The sequence below is a fragment of the Natator depressus genome, chromosome 6 (genome assembly GCF_965152275.1).
Source record: "Natator depressus isolate rNatDep1 chromosome 6, rNatDep2.hap1, whole genome shotgun sequence".
Classification (NCBI taxonomy): Eukaryota; Metazoa; Chordata; order Testudines; family Cheloniidae; genus Natator; species Natator depressus.
Window position 1 is genome coordinate 40,504,805 of NC_134239.1, and position 25,046 is coordinate 40,529,850.

A 25,046-nucleotide genomic window follows, 5' to 3' on the forward strand; every position below is an offset into this window, starting at 1 on the left:
TCCCAATCCTGTCAGTCAGTCACAAGAAAATAATTCTCCATCCACTTAAGTCAACGCGAGTTACTTACAGGCAGGATTGGCTTTATGTAGTATTCTCAGTGCACCCCATATCTTCCAAGTATTCCAGCAATTTCTCTTTAGATGAGAGATTTTTAGATTTAAGACAGTGATATGGAGTCATTACATAGTTTCTCACTGAACTTCTCTGTCAAAAAAATCATGTTACAAGTAAACATTCAACCTTTAAATGTAAACAGTGACTGAATACAAATGAACCATTTTAAATACAAGTTTGAATTCAATTTGCTGCTATTGAACCATTGGCCAAGATTTTCTAAAGTGACTCAGCTTCTGAATGTCCAACCGGTGAGACCTTAAAGGGTCCCAATTTTAAAGGTGTCTCCCATTGGAGCTCCAGAAATGAAGGTACCCAAAGTCATTAGTCACTTTTGAAAAGCTTGTCCATTGTCTTCTGATTAGTAGACATTCTACTCATGAGAGATTTCTAAAATCTCAGACTAATGAATGTCATTCCAGCAGAGCAATGTAAGTGACCTGCATAAGCATGCAGGAGCAACTTTTGGACTCCTATTTTATCAGCCAGAAGTCTTGACTTTAAGCCTCCAAGACTAAGGTCATCAATGGAAGTTGTGTTCAAGGGGAAGTTGCTTCTCCAGACAATGCTTTGAAAATTTACACTGTATAAAGGTGGGGATGTGGAAGGAGAGAAATAATCCTACTAGCTACCAACTAGCCATTGCTATGGGTTGTTTGTTAATGGGATCTACGGAAAGGCACCTATCTTACTTGCCTAGCAATAAACTACTGTTCTGCAACAGAACAGTAAGTAGGTGATGAAGTTGAGGAGAATACATGTAGTCATTATTTTAGATAACCCCTACCATGATTTTCACAAAGAGAATATCTTGTGTCCTCCTAATCACGGCTTCCTGCCATGTAAAATCTACATTAACTGGACAGTATGAGACAATACTGTAATGTTTAAAATTAGACAAATTAATTCAGAAACCATAATGCTATACAAGCTTGACAGATTAACTAGCTTTCATCAATACAGCCCATCACTACTTCTAGAACCAGTACAAAACCCACCTAGCAACCAAATGAGGTATCTATTTTGTTAGTTATTCAATGCTTAATATATTCACAGTGGTTTAAAGTTTTAATTAAAAAAATGGTTAGTATCAAGTCCAATTTTATTAATATTTTTCTTTCTGAATAAACAGTAAATAAAACTAGTAAGGGAATATCAATAGTTTGATACTTGGCTCAAAATGCATGGGAGCTTAAAGGTTAGTACCATTATGCACAGTTCAGTTCTAGCACCAAAAATCTGTATAAACAAGTTTCATGCTGGAAAAATACATCAAATTTTTGCAAAACAATAACTTCCTTTCCAGTATGAAAGAATTCACTTTCTCCTAGCTGTGCTGAAGAACTGTAGGTCTTTCACATTTGTGAAAAATGTCCTGCAAGGTACTGCCCCTTTTCAAATGTACATCTTCCGATGAAGATTAATTCCCCACTCCTCCAGAGTCAAGTTTGGGACTATGGGGCAGGAAGTGACAGACTTTTTAAACATCTTAAACCCTTTTGCAGGCCCCAGATATGGTGGTGGTGGGACATCGTATTTTCCACCTAATGTCACTGCTTCTTCATAAGTTGGCAGTCCTGACTCATCTGTTCTCAGAGGGAGTGGATTTAAAGAAACCTCTTCATGTCTTCTGCAGATGATAGATGAATGTCTTCTACTTCTTACGCTGTCTGAGTACCTAAACAGAGTTAAAAGTATTATGAATGACATCTTCATTTTTATATATGAAGGAGAGGATTACATAGCCTTTTGCCAAAGCAAGTACATTTTTAATAATCATAAACAGCATGGGCCAAATGGGTATCCCCAGAACCTAGGCTGAGGAACACAGTTAAGTGCTGCAGAAATTCACAGAGACAAGGATGGGGCAGAATCCTCCTCTAGGAGCTCAGTGGTTTGAGCATTGGCCTGCTAAACCCAGGGTTGTGAGTTCAATCCTTGAGGGGGCCATTTAGGAATCTGGGGCAAAAATTGGGGATTGGTCCTGCTTTGAGCATGGGGTTGGACTAGATGACCTCCTGAGGTCCCTTCCAACCCTGATATTCTATGAACTTAATGTACTCCAAAAGGAAACAATCAAAACTGCAAGAGTGACCCACTATGACCGTTACTTCACGGCAATGGCTGGAGTAGCTTCTGTAACTCTGTTGCCCATTCATACTTGTGAGGTTGAGGTAGGGTTACCATATTTGAACATTCAAAAAAGAGGACACTCCGGGGGGGAGGGAATTAGCTCGCGCCCCCCTGGCCCCACCCCAACTCCACCCCTTCCCTGCCCCCATTCCAACCCCTTCCCACATCCCTGTCCCAGCCCTGCCTCCTCCCCTGAGTGTGCTGCGTTCTCCCTCCTCTTCCCTCTCTCCCAGCCGCGCAAAACAGCTGTTTTGCAGCGCAAGCGCTGGGAGCTAGGGGGGAAAAGCGGGCACTCTCTCGAGTGATCAACATTCACTTTCTTTCTTGAATGATCAACTCTTCTTTGGGGAAAAATAATAATGGCAAAATCCCAGATGTTTTTAGATATTTAAAAATTCCTCCCGGACGGTGATTTAAGAACCAAAAAGCCAGACATATCTGGAAAAATACGGATGTATAGTAACCCTAGGTTGAGGGGAGCAGAGAGAGGAGGAGGGCTAGAGGATCCATGTAGTAGTGGATCCTCCAGATTACTTCAGCTCCCTGTCCCAGCAGAGCTATGCAAAGGTCCACCCCTCCTTTGAGTTGTAGAATTGTGCCTCCTTCCGTAGAAGAGGAGCTTCTATGCTTATGGAAGTCAGAAAGGATTTGCTTTTAACAGGTAGAGAAGAGGCCCTTAAAGGATTCCAACACAAGTAATTTCAAATCAGCTTTTTCTATCTCAATAGATATTTAAGTTGCAAAGATATTTACTGTTGTAAATAGTGTAACTCAATTTACTGTTGTTTTATGTACACTCTTCCTTTTATTTAATATATAATCAAAATTCAGTGCAGTTTTCTGTACTTTAGATCACGGGGATATTTCCGTGTATGCCACAGTGTGCATGTAAAAAACAAAAGTGCTGTTTACAAGAACTGACAAGCGCTCTCCTTTAAGATGATTAAGTGCTGATTACTTCTATAGTTAATCTCAAGTTTAGTGTTTCAAGTACTAGTACAGTCTAAATTTTAAATCATATTCCAGAGCATATGTAAAATAAATATCTTAAATAATAATAAAATATTAATAAAATAGTATATTTGTTCCTTAAATACTCAACGTTCTGTGGAGTTTATGGGTGCTTCAAATGATAGGGAAAGCTTTTTGTCGTAAGGGGGGTCTTAGGATGGGTAGTATCACAGATTTTACTTTGATGGTGTGCCCTTGTTGCCAAGAAGGCCAATGGCATTTTGGGATGTATAAGTAGGGGCATTGCTAGCAGATCAAGGGACGTGATCATTCCCCTCTATTCGACATTAGTGAGGCCTCATCTGGAGTACTGTGTCCAGTTTTGGGCCCCACACTACCAGAAGGATGTGGAAAAATTGGAAAACGTCCAGCGGAGGGCAACAAAAATGATTAGGGGACTGGAACACATGACTTATGAGGAGAGGCTGAGGGAACTAGGATTGTTTAGTCTGCAGAAGAGAAGAAGGAGGGGGGATTTGATAGCTGCTTTCAACTACCTGAAAGGGGGTTCCAAAGAGGATGGATCTAGACTGTTCTCAGTGGTAGCAGATGACAGAATGAGGAGTAATGGTCTCAAGTTGCAGTGGGGGAGGTTTAGGTTGGATATTAGGAAAAACTTTTTCACTAGGAGGGTGGTGAAGCACTGGAATGCGTTACCTAGGGAAGTGGTGGAATCTCCTTCCTTTGAAGTTTTTAAGGTCAGGCTTGACAAAGCGCTGGCTGGGATGATTTAGTTGGGGATTGGTCCTGCTTTGAGCAGGGGGTTGGACTAGATGACCTCCTGAGGTCCCTTCCAACCCTGATATTCTATGATTCTATGGTGTACATAACCCTTGGAAAAAATTAATCGGACTTTATGGTTCCATCCTTTCATCACCCTGTATAGAAACAAGAACATATGCTTATACTGAAAATGGATACACATTTGGTTCATGGTGAAGTCTTATACCTATAACAGCCCTGGAGGAGCAGATATCCACTAGCACTATACTGGATTATTTTAGGTTTAAAGATGTATTTTCAATTAAAAATGCATTCAATTTACTTCTTTGTAAATAATTGTGTGGTTTTTTTAAAAAAATTAATGCAGTTGAAAGGAAAGTAACCAGAACTGCTGTAGATTTTATACACAGAAAGAAAACTGGAGAGGAGATTACACTAACAAGCTGGCCAAACAAGTTTTTGAAGACTGAAAGATCTATTGCATATCATTTAGTCCAAAAGTGAGATTATGTGTAAACTAAAATCTGATTTACCTTTTTCCCCTGCTTTAGCTATTCAGAGTCCACTTAACTCTTTGAATACAATTGCCTAACACAAGTATTTCAATTCAGTGATGGACAAATGGCATACTTAGTGCCATCTGTAAGCCTTTCACATTGTTTACTGGTGTGAATTTATGCTTGCAAGCATACATTTATTGCTATGTATCTCCTGCTTTACAGCATATTGTATTTATCACAACACAAAATATTCTCATGAATCTCAGATAAACATACTAGTTACTAACTGTGCCAATTAAGGAGATTCAACTGTATTACAATAGTAGTTTCCATTATGAAGCTCACAGGAAGGCTGTCTTTAGGAGTCTGTGGATCCTTAGCAAGCTTATTCTTTGGAAGAAGTTAAGGCCACTCATATTTCCTCTAGCACAATTCAATCTCTCCAGCAGTTACAAATCCTAATATCTAAAACTATTCTTAAAACCAGTTCACCCTGCTCCATTGCAGGTTTCAAAAACCAGATCTGGCTCAGGGTTCCCTCATGCTGAAACCATTTTTCTTGATAAAGATTTTGGGGCCCAGCAGTAAAATATTGTTTAACAAGGATCTGTCATCCATGCAAAGGTCATTTGTTTTATATATTTTCTTGTGATTTATAGTTACAACCTTGTATAACCTTAACTCTGAGAATGATATTTTCAAAAGCATTTAGTAGTGACCTAACTCTGTCTCCACTGAAGTCAACAGAAAAATTTCCATTCACTTCAATGAGAGCAGAATGATTTTGAAAATTCCACCTAAATTACCAAAGTTTTTTCTATGAAAGTAAAGTGAAATAATATTCTCAATTCCTTACCCTGGTGGTTGTCTTGCTTTGCATCTGTTTTTGCAGAAATAGTAAATAAGTAATCCAGTTATAACTAACAGAACTCCAGTAGCAACTAGGCCAGTCAGAAGTCCTGTAACATCAATTTTCTGTGTAGCTTCACCACCTAAACAGAAATCAGTAATTATTTCTAGTTGACTAACACTATAGTACTATTCACAATGCTTCATCAGTGGTGGCCTTCTCTCTTTCTGAAGATTTGAGAGAGATGTTACAGTAAGATTAACAGTAGTAGTTCCTTTCTATTAGTCTTCTCACATGACAAGCCATCACATCAATCCAGCACTACCTAAAGACACCCCAACCAAAAGCAAAGGTTAGCAAATATTCCTCTCCTCGATCATTTATATATGCATGTTATTGAGATTCTCCACCACTCCATCCCCATCAATGTTATTTCACACACTTATTGTATCTTTCATCAGATTAAGTCCTTCAGAGCAGATGCTGACTTTCACTATGTTTGTATAGCACCTACCACAGTGAGGTCCAATCCTAACTGGGGCCTCTATAAAACTACTGCAGTACAAAATAAAAACAGAAGTAGGCAGCAGCAGAATTATAGTTGCAAAGTTTCTATATTGTCTAATACATACAAGGAAATGGATAGCAGAATGCATATTTCAATATGCAGTAGTAAAGGGCCAAAGTCTTCAAACTCCCTGAACTTCACAAATATATTAAATACTATATAATATACATTTCAGTATATCAAATATAAAAAGAAAATGCACAAAAAATATAAAAAGACAGTAATCAAGGGTTGTAATTGTGCCAGTTGAATACTTAATCATGACCAGATAACAACATACATTGCAACATGCTTGGGGGGGAGGGAGTCTAGAGTATGTGTGAGGGGAGCAATATTTTCAATGTAACAGGGAAAGAAAATGAGATAAGCTCTGATCTTGACTTACCAAATTTTGTGCTGGGTCCCTTAATGGAATATTCTTTCCAAAAAGTCATCTATGAAAATAAAAATGTTTTTTTAAAAAGTTCAAGCCTGTATGTAATGTATAACTTAAATAAGAGATTGTGGACATTATTCAGACATGACATAAATGGCACAACTCCCACTGAAGTCAAAAGTTGCACCTGTTTACCCCAGGGCTGAAATTCCCTGAAACTTGTGTATTCAGGTATAACATCATAAAAACTGCCATACTAGAACAAACCAATGGTCCACCTAAACTGATAGAAAGCTGTTTAAAAGAAAAGGAAAGAGACAAACCAAGAACACCTCTAAATTGCAATACTATATCATACAGACACATTTCTTCTTGATACCACTTAGTAATTAGCTTACACTGACAATGGAGATTGGTGGTGCTTATAATTTATCCTGGTTAGTGTATGTTCCAATGCTATTCATGCAAGTGTCTGATCTTACAAAGCTACTTGCCTCAATAATATCCTGCAACAGTGAGTTCCATAGGTTAATAATATGATGCATATAAGAGAATATTTTATGACTAAAGACAGTAATGCACTGACTGTGTAAAATTTAATCCTATAGTTTAGACTGAGACTAAGCCACAACCCACATTGGAAAAGGCGACGGGGAGGGCAGGAGGAAGAAGCCACTGTGCAGCAGAAGCCTCCAGGGAAATTATGGTGTAGTCATGTAAAATTCCTCATGGGAGACTCCCAGGGAATGCAAACTCCAGTGGCCGCTCCATCCTCCTGGGAGAGGATGCACTGCTTGCTCCTTCTGCAGCTGAGTGCAGAGGATGGCAGGGGCCCTGGAGAGGTTTGCACTACAAGCAGCACTAGTTGTTTGGAGGATTGCAAGTACTGCCCTCATCTGTGCCTGGCTTCTTCCTGGGGACGGGGGTGAAAGGCTTGCATCCCTTTTCCCTCTCCTGCCAAAGGTTTCTTTCACTATACAGTAGCATCTTCCAAGTTGCTCCTTATCCATAGAACACTCACACTTAACTGATCTACTGCCCTCTTCTCAAGATTCCCCTTTGCTGTAACTTGTATGTGAAATCAGCCAATTAACGAGTGAGGGCAGATGGAAATAGTTGGCACTTTATATATAATTTTTTAAAAGTATAAAATACACAAAATTATTTGTGTGATTTTATCCCCTTCCCAGATCACTTTTTTCCCCCAAAAAGTTCCCAGTTCTGAAGACACTCATGCATGCGCCTAGCTTTACTTTTGTGAGTAGTCCTACTGAAGTCCCACTTAAGTTTGTAAGTATTCACAGAATCGTAGCCTTTGCCCGCAAACTCTTTGGGGCATGTACCGTGTCTTCATGTGTGTTCATTGCATTCCAAACACAATGGGCCCCATCTAATTGGTGCTTCTGGCTCTACTGTAATATACATAACAGTGGCAGAACTCCTATTTTAAGTGATCTCTTCTGGAGGGCTGCAGTAATTTATAAGAACCATCTACTGATGGCCACCCAGTATTTTAAACTAAATCAAACCAATTACCGTTTTATCAGGGTCTTCAAAAATTTCTCTTGCTTCTTCATAATTGCACAGTTCCTCATAGCATTCTCTTTCTAGATTACCAGGGGTAAATACTTCAAAATCAAATCTGCTATACAGAAGATGTCGTCCGATGAACAAATTGGCTTCTTTTTCCAATGTAAACACTAACAAAAATAAATTAATTTAAAGAGTTAAATTAGGGGGATAGTTCTGGTATTCTTACAGAAAACTCTGGAGTTCTTTAAAATCCCAAAAGAAAAACCTCTCTCTGTTTTTGTCCCGTTTCACCTGATATAAAAGGAGACTTCAAGCCCTCTTCCTGAATCATTTTCTTTGCTGCCAACACAACAGTTCTCTTTCTGCCTGTTCCACATTCAAATTGAAATATTTTCTGTCCCTTGTAAATAGTTTCAGATTTTCTCATAGCAACTTTTTAGAATTTGGTCCTCATGCCAGTTGTCTGAAATGCAAGTGACCACAGCTGTGGTTATGACCCTGATGGGGTGTGGGAGTCCCTGGGAATCTTAAGGTTCCTTGTAATATTCAATTACTTTAAGATGTACTTCTAAGCAGATCCAGACTGAGCAAGATCCAGTATTCACATCTTGAAAAAGGGTTACCTCCTTTGATATGTTCCAGTAAGAATCCTAGGCATACATTCCTTTTCACACATTCTGGTATCTTAATTCTAGTCTTTGTTTTAGAAATTGGGTTTCCATCAGCACAGTGGACAAATCCCATTAATTTATTCTTAATATCACACTATTTAGGAACAGCATTTAAGGGTAGATTGAAGCTTTAAACAAAAACAGCAATAATTATTTTTATACCTTTCAAATAAATGCTGTTTTATGGTCATTAGGTTCATGATGGGGTTCTTGCTGACATCATTTTTGATTAAGCAGTTTTTAACAACTCATCTTTTCTTTATTTTTGCCATTTTTAGAAGCTGGTTAGGAGCCTAAAAAATAAACTCACTCACCCTAGCTGTGAGGTAGGATTCCAGAAGAGTTAGTGAAGTTATGGCAGACTTAAAGACACTGGAATGCATTTTCTCATCAGGTTTCTTCTGGGCTCAAGTTTTAGCCTGTCTTTGCTATAACTTGTAATAGAGAACTCATCTTTGAACAACAGAAATATTCTGACCTGGTTTTCTGTGCAACTGAAATATTTTAAATTAACTTCTAGTATAAGTAGACTGTTTTGCTAAGTGCAATGACTAGAGGGTTAATTAAAAAGAACTCTCCAATGTGTAAGGGTGTTAATGAAAGCAGAAAGAGCATTCTTACAAACTAAGCCCACTTGCTTCAAAAGGGAGAAAGAGACAAGATGCAGGATAAAGTTATTCAGTCACAAAGAAGATATGTGCTTGTTAGACAATGCGTTTATATAGATCATTGGTGGGCAACCTGCGGCCCACGGACTGCACGTGGCCCATCAGGGTGATCTGCTGGTGGGCTGCCAGACAGTTTGTTTACATTTGCACGGCCGCCCGCAGCTCCCGTGCAAATGTAAACAGCACAGGCCCCAGGGATTGCTGGCTGCTACGTCCTGCAGCTCCCATTGGCCGGGAACGGCGAACCACAGCCACTGGGAGCTGCGGGCGACTGTGCAAATGTAAACAAACTGTCTGGCAGCCTGCCAGCAGATTACCTTGACGGGCCGCGGGTTGCCCACCACTGGTATAGATTATCTCATAACTCAGGAATTTTTGCCTTAATAGTTACTGTTGGGCATTGCAATGGTATCTCAAAGGGTTTTGCTCAGTGACAATTCCAAGAGACTTACAGTATCACTCATTAATTTCTGCTTCCTTTAATACTATCACTGAACAATGTGAGGAATCACTTATCTTAAGATGAATTATCTTGTCATTATGCTATCAACTCAGAAGGAGTTACAGCATTTAAGATTATCACATTTTTACAGCATAGAGAAAGGGACTAGACTTAAGAAGAATTGAATCCCCAAAGTACATTTGGGCAGTGCTGAAATAGTTTTCCCTAGGAGTTTACTTTAGTGCAACCTGTATCGAAACAAGTACCTTGAAACTGAATACTACTAATCAAACTGAAAAGAAAAGCTTTGCCTGTTTTGTTCAGCAGTGTTTCATTCACTTATCAGATAAAACTGGAAAAAGAATTGGGCTTCAGAATAGAAGAGTTTAACTGAAATCAAAACCTGATCCTTCAACTTGTAGATTTTTCAACAACTTGATGGCTACATACAAATCCAGCAGAATGGGGGAAATAGTGTCAAATCAGGTTCCATCCTGTTAACACTAGTTAGCAACCTAAGAAACTTGCACATATTTGCATTAACTTAAATACCTGAAACATGTGTAATGAACAGAGTTATGGTTGGGGGAAGGGATAGCTCAGTGGTTTGAGCATTGGCCTGCGAAACCTGGGATGTAAGTTCAATCCTTGAGGGGGCCATTTAGGGATCTGGGGCAAAAATTCGGGATTGGTCCTGCTTTGAGCAGGGGGTTGGACGAGATGACCTCCCGAGGTCCCTTCCAACCCTGATATTCTATGATTCTATGCTTTGTGGCTATTTCCTGACTTTTCTGTCTCTCATATCTGGAACAGAACATTAAATTAACAACTTGTAATTTTAATTTAAAATTGTGGCAGTTATGCATGCAGAGGACTTGCAGAATCAGGATCTATATAGAACTGGAAGGGATCTTGGGAGGTCATCTAGTCCAGTCCCCTGCACTAGTGGCAGAACTAATTATCTAGACCATTCCTGACAGGTGTTTGTCTAACCTGCTCTTAAAAATCTCCAGTGATGGAGATTCCACAACCTCCCTATGCAATTTAGTCAATTGCTTAACCACCCTGACAGTTAGGAAGTTTTTCTTAATGTCCAACCTAAACCTTCTATGCTGCAATTTAAAATCATTGCTTCTTGTCCTATCCTCAGAGATTAAGAAGAACAATTCTTCTCCCTCCTCCTTGTAACAACCTTTTATGTACTTGAAAACTGTTATCATGTCCCATCTCAGTCTTCTCTTTTCCAGACTAAACAAACCCATTTTTTTCAATCTTCCCTCAAAGGTTATGTTTTCTAGACCTTTACTCATTTTTGTTGCTCTTCTCTGGACTCTCTCCAGGTTGTCTACATCCTTCCTGAAATGTGGCACCCAGAACTGGACACAATACTCCAGTTGAGGCCTAATCAGAGCAGAGTAGAGTGGAAGAATTACTTCTCATATCTTGCTTACAACTCTCCTGCTAATGCATCCCAGAAGGATGTTCGCTTTTTTTGCAACAGCGTTACACTGTTGACTCATATTTAGCTTGTCTACTGTGACCCCCGATCCCTTTCTCCTTCCTAGGCAGTCATTTCCCATTTTGTATGTGTGCAACTGATTGTTCCTTCCTAAATGGAGTACTTTGCATTTGTCCTTATTGAATTTCATCCTATTTACTTCAGACCATTTCTCCAGTTTGTCCAGATCATTTTGAATTATAATCCTATCCTCCAAAGCACTTGCAACCCCTCCCAGCTTGGTATCATCCGCAAACTTTATAAATGTACTCAGTATGCCATTATGTAAATCATTGATGAAGACATCAAATAGAACCGGACCCAGAACTGATCCCTGCAGGACTCCACTTGTTATGCCCTTCCAGTATGACTGTGAACCACTGATAACTACTCTCTGGGAACGGTTTTCCAACCAGTTTTGCACCACCTTATAGTATCTCTATCTAGGTTGCATTTCCCTAGTTTGTTTATGAGAAGGGCATGCGGGACAGTATCAAAAGCTTTACTTAAGTCAAGATATAGATGGGCACTATGTTATAGATGGGCACTATATTCCCCTTTTCCAGTCTTCTGTAATCTCTCCCATCTTCCATGACTTCTCAAAGATAATCGCTAATGGCTCAGATATCTCCTCAGTCAGCTCCTGGAGTATTCTAGGATGCATTTCATCAGGCCCTGGTGATCTGAAGTCATCTAACTTGTCTAAGTAATTTTTAACTTGTTCTTTCCTATTTTAGCCTCTTCTGATCCTACCTCATTTTCACTGGCATTCACTATGTTAGATGTCCAATCGCCACCAACCTTCTTGGTGAAAACCAAAACAAAGAAGTCATTAAGCACCTCTGCATTTGCCACATTTTCTGTTGTTATTTTTCCCCCCTCACTGAGTAACAGGTCTACCCTGTCCTTGAACATAAGAATGACCATACTGGGTCAGACCAAAGGTCCATCCAGCCCAGTATCCTGTCTACCGACAGTGGCCAATGCCAGGTGCCCCAGAGGGAGTGAACTTAACAGGTAATGATCAAGTGATCTCTCTCCTGCCATCCATCGCCTCCTTCTGACAAACAGAGGCTAGGGACACCATTCCTTACCCATCCTGGCTAATAGCCATCAACCTCCATGAATTTATTCAGTTCTCTTTTAAACCCTGTTATAGTCCTAGCCTTCACAACCTCCTCAGGCAAGGAGTTCCACAGGTTGACTGTGCACTGAGTGAAGCAGAACTTCCTTTTATTTGTTTTACACCTGCTACTCATTAATTTCATTTAGTGGCCCCTAGTTCTTATATTATGGGAACAAGTAAATAACTTTTCCTTATTCACTTTCTCCACACCACTCATGATTTTATATACCTCTCTCATATCCCCCCTTAGTCTCCTCTTTTCCAAGCTGAAAAGTCCGAGCCTCTTTAATCTCTCCTCATATGGGACCCGTTCCAAATCCCTAATCATTTTAGTTGCCCTTTTCTGAACCTTTTCTAATGCTAGTGTATCTTTTTTGAGATGAGGGGACCACATCTGTATGCAGTATTCAAGATGTGGACGTACCGTGGATTTATATAAGGGCAATAAGATATTCTTCATCTTATTCTCTATCCCTTTTTTACTGATTCCTAACATCCTATTTGCTTTTTTGACTGCCGCTGCACACTGCGTGGACGTCTTCAGAGAACGATGACTCCAAGATCTTTCTCCTGATTAGTTGTAGCTAAATTTGCCCCCATTATATGTATAGTTGGGGTTATTTTTTCCAATGTGCATTACTTTACATTTATCTACATTAAATTTCATTTGCCATTTTGTTGCCCAGTCACTTAGTTTTGTGAGATCTTTTTTAAGTTCTTCACAGTTTGCTTTGGTTTTAACTATCTTGAGCAGTTTAGTATCATCTGCAAACTTTGCCACCTCCCTGTTTAACCCTTTCTCCAGATCATTTGTGAATAAGATGAATAGGATTGGTCCTAGGACTGACCCTTGGGGAACACCACTAGTTACCCCTCTCCATTCTGAAAATTTACCATTTATTCCTAACCTTTGTTCCCTGTCTTTTAACCAGTTCTCAATTTATGAAAGGATCTTCCCTCTTATCCCATGACAACTTAATTTACCTAAGTGCCTTTGGTGAGGGATCTTGTCAAAAGCTTTCTGAAAATCTAAGTACACTATGTCCACTGGATCCCCCTTGTCCACGTGTTTGTTGACCCCCTCAAAGAACTCTAATAGATTAGTAAGACATGATCTCCCTTTACAGAAACCATGTTGACTTTTGCGCAACAATTTATGTTCTTCTATGTGTCTGACAATTTTATTCTTTACTATTTTTACTCTTCTTCTTGCTGCTAATGTATTTGTAGAATGTTTTCTTGTTACCCTTTATGTCTCTGACTAGTTTGATCTCGTTTTGTGCCTTGGCCTTTCTAATTTTGTCCCTACATACTTGTGTCATTTATTTATATTCATCTTTGTAATTTGACCTAGTTTCCACTTTGTGTAGGACTCTTTTTTGAGTTTTAGATCATTGAAGATCTCCTGGTTAAGCCAGAGTGGTCTCTTGCCATACTTCCTATCTTTCCTACGCAGTGGGATAGTTTCCTCCTGTGCCCGTGATAATGTCTCTTTGAGAAACTGCTGTCTATTTTTTTTTCCCCTTAGACTTGCTTCCCATGGGATCTTGCCTGTCAACTTCCTGAGTTTGCTAAAGTCTCACTTCTTGAAATCCATTGTCTTTATTTTGCTGTTCTCCCTACTATTCCTTATAATCATGAATTCGATCATTTCATGATCACTTTCACCCAAGCTGCCTTCCACTTGGAAATTCTCAACCAGTTCCTCCCTATTTGCCAAAATCAAATCTAGAACAGCCTCTTCCCGGTAGCTTTCTAAACCTTCTGAAATAAAAAAATTGTCTCTGATACATTCCAAGAATTTATTGGCTAATCTGTGTCCTGCGGTGTTGTTTTTCCCAACAGATGTCTGAGCAGTTGAAATCCCCCATCACCACCAAGTCCTGTGCTTTGGATGATTTTGTTAGCTGTTTAAAAAAAGCCTCATCCACCTCTTCTTCCTGGTTAGGTGGTCTGTAGTAGAGCCCTACCATGACATCACCCTTGTTTTTTACCCCTTTTATCCTTACCCAGAGATTTTCAACAAGTCTGTCTCCTATTTCCATCTCAATCTCAGTCCAAGTGTATTCATTTTTAACATATAAGGCAACACATTCTCCCTTTTTTCCCTGCCAGTCCCTCCTGAGCAAGCTGTACCTTTCTATACCAATATTCCAGTCATGTGTATTACCCAACCAGGTCTCTATGATGCCAGCTATGTCATAGTTGTGTTTATTTACTAGCATTTTGAGTTCTTCCTGCTTATTCCCCATACTTCTCGCATTAGTATATCTGGAGACTTTCTAGATCAGTAGTCTGAAATGAAACCCATCTCCTGTGTTTAGGTTACTCAGTAAGTAACCTATGTGAAATGAGCTAGAGATTTTAGTCCAGTTGTTAGTGGGCAGTTGGGCACACCTTAAAAAAAAGACAACACCCAGCAGACCTGGCACCACTGTTGGTACTTATTTCTCTTGCCTTTAAATATAGTCCTGCCTGGCAGGATGGGGTGCACTGATCAGGAGTGGTGGGGCAGACCTTGGTCTGTACACCCACATTCACTCTTGTTATTTGGAAATACTGGATTCTTCATATGATAATGGACTATACGCAAATACTTTGAAGAAATGAACCAAATGAGAGATCAGTTTAGTGCTTCCATGTGTTGTATTCAATCCTGGCTGTTAGGAATATAGCAATTGCCAAACTGGACAGACCACTGATCCATCACTGTCTCGCAGCCTCTCACTAGGCAGATGTGAGATAATCAGTCCCCATGAAGGTCTCATCCAACTCTTTACAGTTAGAGATTACCTTAACCCTTGAAGCATGGGGCTTAGATCCCTCCCAAAATGCGCTAGTTTCAACTATAACAACTCTAGATATTCCTTGCTGTCCCTATAAAAATGTCCAACCCCTCTGAGTCTGGCTAAATTCTTGGTTTCAATGTCATCCAGTGGCAATGAGTTCCACAGTTTAATTACACATTGAGTGGAAAAGTATTTCCCTTAATCAAACAAACTTTCTGTTATGTCATAAGACAATCTAGTGATTCAAACAGTTTCTGATCAACTATTTTTTTTAAATGAAAACTTTGATCTTTTCTGAATGCCAAGTATGAAACAAAACAACCCCTTCCAAATACGAACAAATGCAGTGCAGTCTTAATAGAAACTGAATTATTGTTTCAGACTCGTTGCTAAGAAAATCTGATGACAACGGTAACTGTCACTGACAGGTGCCCAGAGGCCTAAGAGGAGCCTGTATTGTCCTGTTTATCTCACTCCAGTGTTTTTTTCTGAAACCCCATTGACTATCTGTTTGACTGATGATCATTTTAGCAAAAACCTCCAACTATTCTAAAATGGTGGGAGAAGCAAGAATATGATTTTTAAACCAATCTAAAGCCTGTTGCTTCTAATGTTAGTTAACGATCACACACCCTGTGTTACACACTTTTAGTTTTTAAGCAAGATTGTTTCCACAACAGAACACTGTGAGATGCAGTTTCGCTCGGGAAAGCATAGCTTCATTTTAGAAGAGTATTACCTTCTTTCCCTGTATGCTTTGAATCCTTTAATCTTCTTGTGCAATGAGGAAATGCAAACATTATCGGCAGCTGACACAGCAGTACCAAAACCACAGACATAGTCTAGTATCTGTCAAAATAAAGTATTAGTTAAAAACTCCCAGATGTTGTTTGTGTATCTTAAATGAATCCACTGTATGCAGTTGTCAGACACAAGTCCCCACAAGCAACTTGGATTATTTTTTCCCTATAGGCAGTACACCTACCCAAACTAATCCTACATATATTTAATAACAATTGCATAATGTCCTCCATTTGGTAGTCATCACCATTTGAATTAACAAAGCTCAGTATTCTACCACTTGAGCTAGAGAAGTAACTCCATTAGCTCCATTAGTAACTCCATTAGAAGTAGTATAAGCGCTTACTAAAGGTTGATACTACATATTTTGCGATTGTGGCAATCCTACTTGGAAGATTTTAATAATGATGATCCTGCAGCCAAACAAACTAAAGTGCAAGTCTGACTGACTGTACCGAACTATAGATAAAACAATCACTTTGCCCACTGATGAAGTACAGCCACCACTTGGGCAGCAGCTACTTAGCAAAACACAGCAAGCTACTTGACAGTTTACAGCAGAGTTTGTAATACCCTATCCTATTGAAGTTACGGGTTAAGTGATTCTAGAATATAAATCAGTTTTGGTTCTCTGTTTAAACCCTTTCAAGATGCACCCACAAAACACTTTTCTAATTACATGACAGTCCAAGATGTCAGGATGACTTTAAGATATCGGATAATCAAAATTAATTTAAAAAATAATTTCCCTTCCAGTGGAGCCTGCTGGAAAGCATTGTTTCCTTTTTTGAGGCACGAATACGCAGCCAGTTTGCTCTCTCCGTTGCCTACTCCCATTCTAGTTTGCCGATAGCAGGCAGAGCCCTGCACAAGGTGGGTCCGCAGAATTTGAGCTACAACCATTTGTCCCTCCGAAACAATTGAAACGGGCAGCGTCCTCTTTGTTGTCCATCTGTGATTGCGTCTGAATCAGGCTCTGGTGCAGGGATCTCGCCTGAAGCTCCCTTCCCCGCCAGGCCTTGTCTTCCTTCATTCATTTTTTATTGTGTTAGAACATGACTAACTGGAGTGTGAAATTAACTAACAGGATCTTGACCACAACCTAGCCTAGAACAGGCGTTCAACACGCTGTCATCTGATTCCACTCGCCACAGTCACGTTCAATGGGGGAGCCGGGGGTATCTGCAAATGGGAACAGAGTCACTTTATCCCAGCAGCCAGGGATCCCTTTGGGACCAGAGGGTTGGCCCAGGCTGGGTGGCTGATGGGATCCGGGGTGGCCCTAGGTTTGATTTCGGGAATGAATTTATTGTGTCTTGTCCTGAATGGCCCGACAGGAGAGGGAAAGGCTTAATCTTCTGTGACCCTCCCCGCAGGGGAGATGTAGCTGGGCGGAGTCCCTCGCCCGGGCCGGCCCCCCTGTCTCTCTCCCTCCCCCGCAGCCCGAAGGCAGGCACCCACCCAGCCCGGGGACTGACCTACCTGCTCGAGCCGCAGCGCCCGGACTCCGGGCTGAGGGGCAGGGGACAAACACCACCCGCGCTCCCCCTCCACCGCGGCGCTTCCCGGAGAGGGAGCAGCCAGGATCAATTGGCCCAGCCGCCGTTCCCCCGAGAGCCGCCCCAGCCGGCACCTGGTCTGGCCATACGGGGTCTGGCCGGAGCACCCAGCCCCCGCAAGCCGAGCTGAGCCCCGCTCTAGGTCCCTGCCGCCCCCCCGGCTCCAGACGAGCCTCAGCATGGGCCCTGGCGTCCCCCGCGTAGCTGAGCTCCTGCTCCGGGTCCCGCTGAGCTCTCCCCACCCGGCATAGCCGTTGAGCCCCCATATGTGCGCCTGCCGGAGGCCGCTCAGCCCCATCGTGGCCCCCGCTGAGCGGGAACCATCCAAGCCTGTCGTCCGCCTTCTGTCCCTTCTTCCTGGAAGGAGGAGTTGAGTCTCCTCATCGCCCCAACCCTTCCCAGCAGCTCCGAGCCAGCACTTCGGATTTGTGTTTTGACCTTTTCTTTCCCCTTCACTTGGGGGTGGGGGATGCTGATTGAAAGCATGAAGCAAGAGAGCAGTGGTTTATTTGTGAAGTTCAGGGGGAGCTACAGCCACACAAAGGCCTTACTGGCCTCATTAAACAGTCCCGTGTCTTAATCCATCCACCAACTGATAACAGAAACGATTGAAACATAGGGGGAGGAGAAAAAAGGAAACTGTTCCCTGGCTGGAATGGTTAGAGCCAATGTTTAGGATCCCCCAGCTCCTTCCCAATAAACCACTGCTAAAAAGTAAAGAGAAATAAGAAAGGGAGAGAAGAAAGGAAAAAAGAATAGTTAATTCCAGAGAAACCAGTAGGAGATCCCAATTTAATTTGTTAGACTTTCTGAGTAGATGTCCATTTCAGAAATTGCTGTGTTTTAGTGGACGTCAAGCAGCCTAGCCTCCTCCACCCCCAAACACAATGGGCACAATTCTCAGGCCTAGGAAAAAGGGTATACTTTTAATCCCTGATAAACTAATCCATGGAGCAAGCCTAGTAAAGACAAGGCAGTTGTACTTTAACTCAGAGTAGCTGGTCAGGATAAACCCAACAGAACACTCTAGCGTTTAATAGTTAATAGAGATTAAAACTACAACTACATTGTCTTCACTGGGACTGTAACGTGGGTTAGTTAACAGATTAAAATACACCTTGGCATTGTCTTTACTGCCATTAAAGATGTGTTTTTACTGCAGGATAACTAACACACATTAGCTATCCTGCTGTAACATCTTAGTGGAGACAAGGTACTGTAGTTTTTACTGTGAAGTAGCTAGACAAGGTCAATACTATACCCCAACCTATAGCTGAGCTCACCTATTTAGTCTTTTTTGCAATGAAGATTGACCCTTTCACTAACGAAGACACATCTTCAGTTGGGCTGTAAAAGGCCCTTCAAGATGGCAGAAACAGCTCCCTGAGAACAAAGGTGCTGGAACACTTTGTATAGGGGAGGTGCCGAGAGCCATTGAACCAAACTGTAAACCCTGTATATAATGGAAACTATTTCAAGCCAGCACCCCTAGTTCCACCACCTATGCCTGAGAATACCTCCTGCACAGTGGACCTTCTTGAGTAGCATAGAGCTGTCATAAGGGGAAGTTAGATCCTAGACCCCGGGGGTAGGACGCCCAGGGAGGGGTTGGTCTGTGAGCCCACCCTACACTCACCCCGCTGTGGCTCCTGTACCATGATGTTGGCCCTGCTTCAGCCCCTTGGCTTTTGCCACAGCTTGCAGATGGGATCCTCCCCCTGCAATGTACCTTTCCTGGCCCTGGGTTGGGGTTTTTTGTGAGGGTCTTGTGTTCCCCCCTGCTCCCTGGTGGTTGGGGGCCCTGTACAAGTGCACTGAGACTTTCCCTGTGCCTACTCTTAACCTCCCCTTCCCACTGCAGGGGGCAGAGTGTCTGGCCGAAACTCACCTTACTAGGGCTATTGCTTCCCAGGGACCGTGGGAAACAAAGCATAAATTAGGTCCTTAAGGACTCCTTCTGCCTACCACACAAACTCAGAATGTTTCCTCAGACTGCCTTCCCACACAGTACTCATCTTCCAGGCAGGAGAAGGCGTGTTTAAAAGAGCTGTGGAGCTGAATTCAGAACCTTTTGAAGCAAAGGGGATGAAGCACCTCCGTTCCACAAGTTCCCTCACTTAGCCCAACCAGCTCACCTCTCCTTCCCAGCATGCTGGAAAAAAAGATCATTTTAGGATTTGGGCCATTTTGAAGGTTGTAAACCAAAAAAGTTTGAGGATCATTGGGGTAGAATATATAATGAGCTGGCTAGCAGAATTCTTGGAAACAAATCCCTGTCTGTGCTGATCAGGAACCACAAGTGATTCATGTTTCATGATTATACTTAATAGTTTTGTCTGTAATGTATGGATATTATTTATTTACTTCAGGGGTGAATAACTTAGGGACGTACTGGTACACAGGGCGGCTGCGGTCCTGAGCAAGGTGGAAGGGCGGCTCTGGGCCCCTGGAAGGGGCAGGGCCTCTCGTGGAAGGGGTGGGGCGGGGGCTAGACTCCCCCAGCCAGCCCTTGAGCACTGCCTGTCCCGTGCCACCTGGGGCTCTGGTGGCGATTTAAATGGCCAGTGGCTGCTGCCGCTAGCGCTACCCTGGAGCTCCAGCCCTTTAAATCACTGCTGGAGCCCCGGGGCTCCCAGCCACCGCTGCTACCCCAGGGCTCCAGCATTGATTTAAAGAGCCTGGAGCTCTGGCTGCTGGCGTGATAGCGACAGCTGGAAGCCCCGGGCCCTTTAAATTGCTGCCAGAGCCCCCTGCTGCCGCTGCCACTCCAGGGGCAGTGACTGGAGCCCCGGGCCCTTTAAATTGCCACCGGATCCCCAGGATAGCAGCAGTGGCCGGAAGCCCAGGGGCTCCAGCAGCAATTTAAAGGGCCCAGGGCCCCAGATGCTGGCGCGGTAGCAGGGGCCCAGAGCCTCAGGCCCTTTAAATCACCACTGGAGCCCCACGGTAGCAGTGGCGAGCCCAGTGGCTCTGGCAGGCCCCAGGGAAGCTGCCCCTTTTGCGCCCCCCTTCAGTGGCCCTGCCAGTACGGTCAGCTGTGTACCGGCTCTTACTGGTATGCCATAGCGGCTTACTTTCTCCTCTGATTTACTTACCAAATAGTGTGATGGTGGTTTGTGTGTATATAAAAGGAGAAAAGTGAAACTCCTCTCCTGTGAGATAAAGTACCGTTTGAAGACAAGATAACACTAGATACATATTTACATTATGACATCCACACCCTGCAGTGAAGAGATACTTAGTGAATATGTCATTTCTTTTTGTGGGGAGGAACGTTACCTATACCTGAAGTGCTGCTGTCCTGATTGTGACCTAAGAACCTCTTAATGTCAACTGGTAAAGGGGTGCAGAGGGTTACAGGAATCTCAGGAGTCTGGTATGTAAATTCTAGTTCACCAAAGAATGTCATGCAAGGTCTCACATAAAAGCCAGTGTCACACTGGCCATCAAGATCATTGCAAAATTTATGTACAGGTGTTGTGTAACCAAAAATATGTTCTGAAAGTCTGTATCTGTGAAGCTGGCCAACAGCAATGGTGAAAAATAGGTTCTGATAATAGACTGAATGCACTATAAAAATATGCTGGACAGATAGGCTGAGTTAAATATATTGAACCAACACTCCCAAGACCCCCTTCTCTACACTGGACACAAGTGCTAGTAGAGGTCCTAAGGTAGCATGCCTACACCTGTTTCTCTTTGGGATGGGCATAGGCCACTTTTGCTTATATGGATCTGGAAACCCCTGACACAAAAAACACAACTGCACATATAAACAACATTAGGCAGAGGAATGGGTGCAAGTCAACGGGCTGAAAGGGGATGGGAGACAAAGGAATCCAAACAGTGAAACATTAAACAAACAAACAAAAAAACCCAAACCCCACAATACAGCAATCCCATCCCCCACATCCAGATATGCCCATAAAAATTTATTTTCATTGAAATTTAGTGTCTAAATTACTTCTTAAAATGGGACATAGGCTCTTAAGTGACCTAGGTTTGTTATGAAAAATTTACCCTATGTCTTCTTACATGCGTGTTCTCCACAACTCATTTAGACACACACAAGAATGGGTTTTGCATAGCATCCTTTCTATTGTCCCTCCTGCATGGGATCCCTTAACGTTTATTCCCAACCTCTCCAAAGAGAGTACAAGTCCATAGATTGGTCCCAATGGCAATCCTGTTTTATTGAAATCCATTACAATCACAACTGGACAAAGAGAGATCAGATAATTTATGGGATTAGCAACAGGATACAGAGCTTCTCACTTCTATCTCATAGGTGGGTCAGTAGTAGCTAGATATCGTTACCATCTAATGCAGGGGTAGGTAACCTGCGGCACACAAGCTGATTTTCAGTGGCACTCACAGGTGCTCAGGTCCTGGCCGCCAGTCCGGGGGGCTCTGCTGTGAGCCTGGGGTCCCAGCCGCCGGCCCAGGGCTCTGCAGCCTCCTCCAGCTGTGGTGCACTGGCCCCAGCCTGGGGCAGTGAGGGGTGCAGACAGGGTCAAGAGGGGGTGCAGCTCAGTGCCCCCACCTTAAAAATTGTTCCAGCACCACTGTACTGGGATATTTTTAAGTCCTAATTTGCCGCTTACATCACGATCATGCCACGTGAAACAGCGCACTGCATTTGACATTGTGCATGTCGTCTGTCGTGATTCTTTTTCCCCCCACTGTAAGTTGAGGTGTACATTTGACAAAATGTCAGCTCCTAAGAAAGCAAAGTTAGATGTGCATTCATTTCAGCCTTTTTGGACAGAAACATTTGGATTTATTCAAAAGAAGGACCGTGCTGTCTGTGCTTTCTGTTGTGAAAGTGTTGTTTGTTGCACATCAGATGTTCAATGACATTGGTCAAACGAAGCACAAGAAAACCTTTGATGAAGCAGACAAGACTTAATCGATCAAAAAGGTAGTAGCAGGATATGAGAAGCAAAGCAGTGTTTTTAAACGTTTAGGTGTAAGTAAAAATAAAGCCACAGAAGGAAGTTACAAGATTGCACAGTGCATTGCAAAAAATGGAAAGCTGTTTACAGATGGGGAATATATAAAGTTTTTTTCAGCAGTTCAGAGGTGTTGTTCGATGATTTGCCAAATAGGATCATATCTTTATATAGAATAAAATAACGGCCATCTCTGCCAGAACAGTTGAAAGACGAGTAAGCGAAATGGCAGAAAACATTAACGAAAAGCAGATACCTGCATTAAAAGACATAGTAGTGTTGAGCGTTGCAGTTGATGACAGCATGGATATAAACAACGTTCCATGTTTGGCAGTTGTTGCAAGATATTGTGCTTCCGATGAAATCCAAGAGGAACTTTGTTACCTAAAACCCCTGCACAGCGCAACAAAGGGGGAAGATACAGTGGAAAGTTTTGTAAACCATTTTGAAGAACGAAGAGTTGACATCAGAAAAATATTTTGTGTAACAAGAGATGTTGCTCCTGCCATGGTCGGAAAACAGAAGGGATTTGTAAAGTTACTTGAAGATCAAATTGGCCGCCCGACAGTCAAATTTCACTGTATCAACCATCAAGGAAACCTGTGTGCTAAAATTTCTAATTCAGAGCTTAATACTGTGATGAATATAGTGGTGCGAATTGTGAATTTCCTTGTTGCTCAGTCTGCTTTGACTCACAGTTTCAAGCACTGCTAGAAGAGATGGACAGTGCTTATAATGACATTCCACTTCACAGCAACATTCGGTGGCTAAGTCGTGGCAAGGTTTTGGTGTGCTTTGTAAACTGTTTTGATGCAATCAAGGCCTTTTTGTTGGAAAAAGGACAAAACTACCCTGAACTGGATGATGACAAATGTCAGTGTAAGCTCATGTTTCTAACTGACATCACCGCTCACCTAAACGAACTCAACCTCTGTCTCCAGGGTACAGGGCAAACGGTTCTGCATCTTTATGAAGCCTGGAAGGCATTTGTTGTAAAACTAGCAGTTTTTTCTTGGGATATTCAAACTTCGACTTTCCGCTACCTCCAACACATAAAAGAGCTATCAACACATTGCACTGTCAGTGTCAATGAGATTGGAATGTATATGCAAGAACTGGAATCAGAATTTTCTGACAGATTTCAAGATTTTTAGCAATTTGGCCCAATGCTTTCTTTTGTAATTAAACCTGAAAAGTTCATCGAAAGCGACTTGGATTTGTGTGTATTTCAGTGGATGGGTGTTGAAGATTTCGAAATGCAGCTCATTCAGTAAAAAAGCTCAGAATTATGGGCATCAGAGTTTGGAGATCTGCGGAGTGCACTTGAAGCTACCAAGAGAGATCACGGGGCCTCTATTCTGACTTGCTGGATGTCCCTGCCAGTGAAATTTAACTTAAGAAAATTGTGTTTGCAATGCTTTCAGCAGTTGGATCCACATACCTGTGTGAACAGGTATTTTCACACATGAAATCTGTCCTCTGTCCTTCTCGGAACCAGTTAACAACTGATCACTCAGAAACCTGTGTGCAGCTTAAAGTATCCAAATACGTGCCAGACATTGGGAAACTCAGCAAGGAAAAGCAAGGGCAAGGATCACACTAAACTAATAAGATTTGCATTTTAATTTAATTTTAAATGAAACTTCTTAAACATTTTGAAAACCTTATTTACTTTACATACAATAGTTTAGTTATATATTATAGACTTATAGAAAGAGACCTTCTAAAAACATTAAAATGTATTACTAGCACGCGAAACCTTAAATTAGAGTGAATAAATGAAGACTCGGCACACCACTTCTGCAAGGTTGCCGACCCCTGATCTAATGGCATGTTTGGTGGCCTATGTGAGATGAGTTTGGAAGGTCTCAGTCCAGCTCGATTGGAGTCCCAATCACAAAACACATTTGACTCCAATTGGTATTCTTGATAGCTGTTCATCAGAAAGGACCATGCTGAATTATCTACAGAGACAGAGTCCCTTCTTATCCCAGAGCTGGTTCCTTCAGGTCCTGATTGAGGAACATCAATGGAGCACACTGTAGGGGAAAGTTGCCATGCTACTGCCCATGCTATACCCATCCTGTGACTAGACAGAGAACTTCTCTCCCTGGGACCATCATTCTAGCAACCATTTAACAATACGGTGTTCACTTTTGTACACATTTTAATTTTTGTTTTAAATGCGAGACTCTCCTGTGGAAAATGAGCCCAGAATAAAATAAAATCAACTCAATTTTTAATCAGCTTTGAAATGAATCCACTTCCCCACCTGACCCCTGTCTCCACTTATTTTAACTGCAGTAGGATTTCCTGTCTTCCCCCTCTGTGGTACAGTGAACATGTGTGTAGCAGTCTGTGTACTGTGTCACACCTTCCCTTCTTACACTGCCTGTTCCCCTCAGGGCAAGATAATTAGATCAACCCCAATAAAATAAAATATCTGATGAGCTGGGCAGTCCCAGTTATCCCAGCAGGTTGTTAATAAGTGGAATCCTGGGAGACAGCTGCAGTTTTGATGGGAATGGAGTCACCTGTGAAATAGCAATTTCTGACACATGGAGTATTAGATAGATGTCACATTGGTGGGATGGAGGATTCATAAGAGAGAAAGAGTGTTTAAAGGTGTAGCCGCAACAACAATGCAGAAAGAGCAGGCTGAACTCCGGTTAACTTTCTTGTGATATGAGCAGTATTGCCAGCCCCTCAAATTCAAAAATCCTGAGTGTGG

The 25,046-nt window shown here is 42.0% G+C and overlaps 2 protein-coding genes across 2 annotated transcripts in view; one reads left to right on the forward strand and one right to left on the reverse strand.

Annotated features, from left to right (window-relative positions):
• The window catches only part of CCDC73 (coiled-coil domain containing 73), a 232,569-nt gene that overhangs the window by 15,402 nt on the left and 192,121 nt on the right, over window positions 1–25,046 (forward strand). The gene's annotated exons all lie outside the window — the stretch shown is intronic.
• Window positions 1,293–17,742, reverse strand: PRRG4 (proline rich and Gla domain 4). Its single transcript, XM_074955113.1, has 7 exons — window positions 17,606–17,742; window positions 16,907–16,986; window positions 15,743–15,852; window positions 7,813–7,976; window positions 6,286–6,334; window positions 5,339–5,474; window positions 1,293–1,793 (listed from the first exon to the last, which is right to left on the reverse strand). The coding sequence occupies exons 3-7, from the start codon at window positions 15,840–15,842 to the stop codon at window positions 1,511–1,513; spliced, it is 732 nt and encodes a 243-aa protein (XP_074811214.1). The 5' UTR covers window positions 15,843–15,852; window positions 16,907–16,986; window positions 17,606–17,742; the 3' UTR covers window positions 1,293–1,510.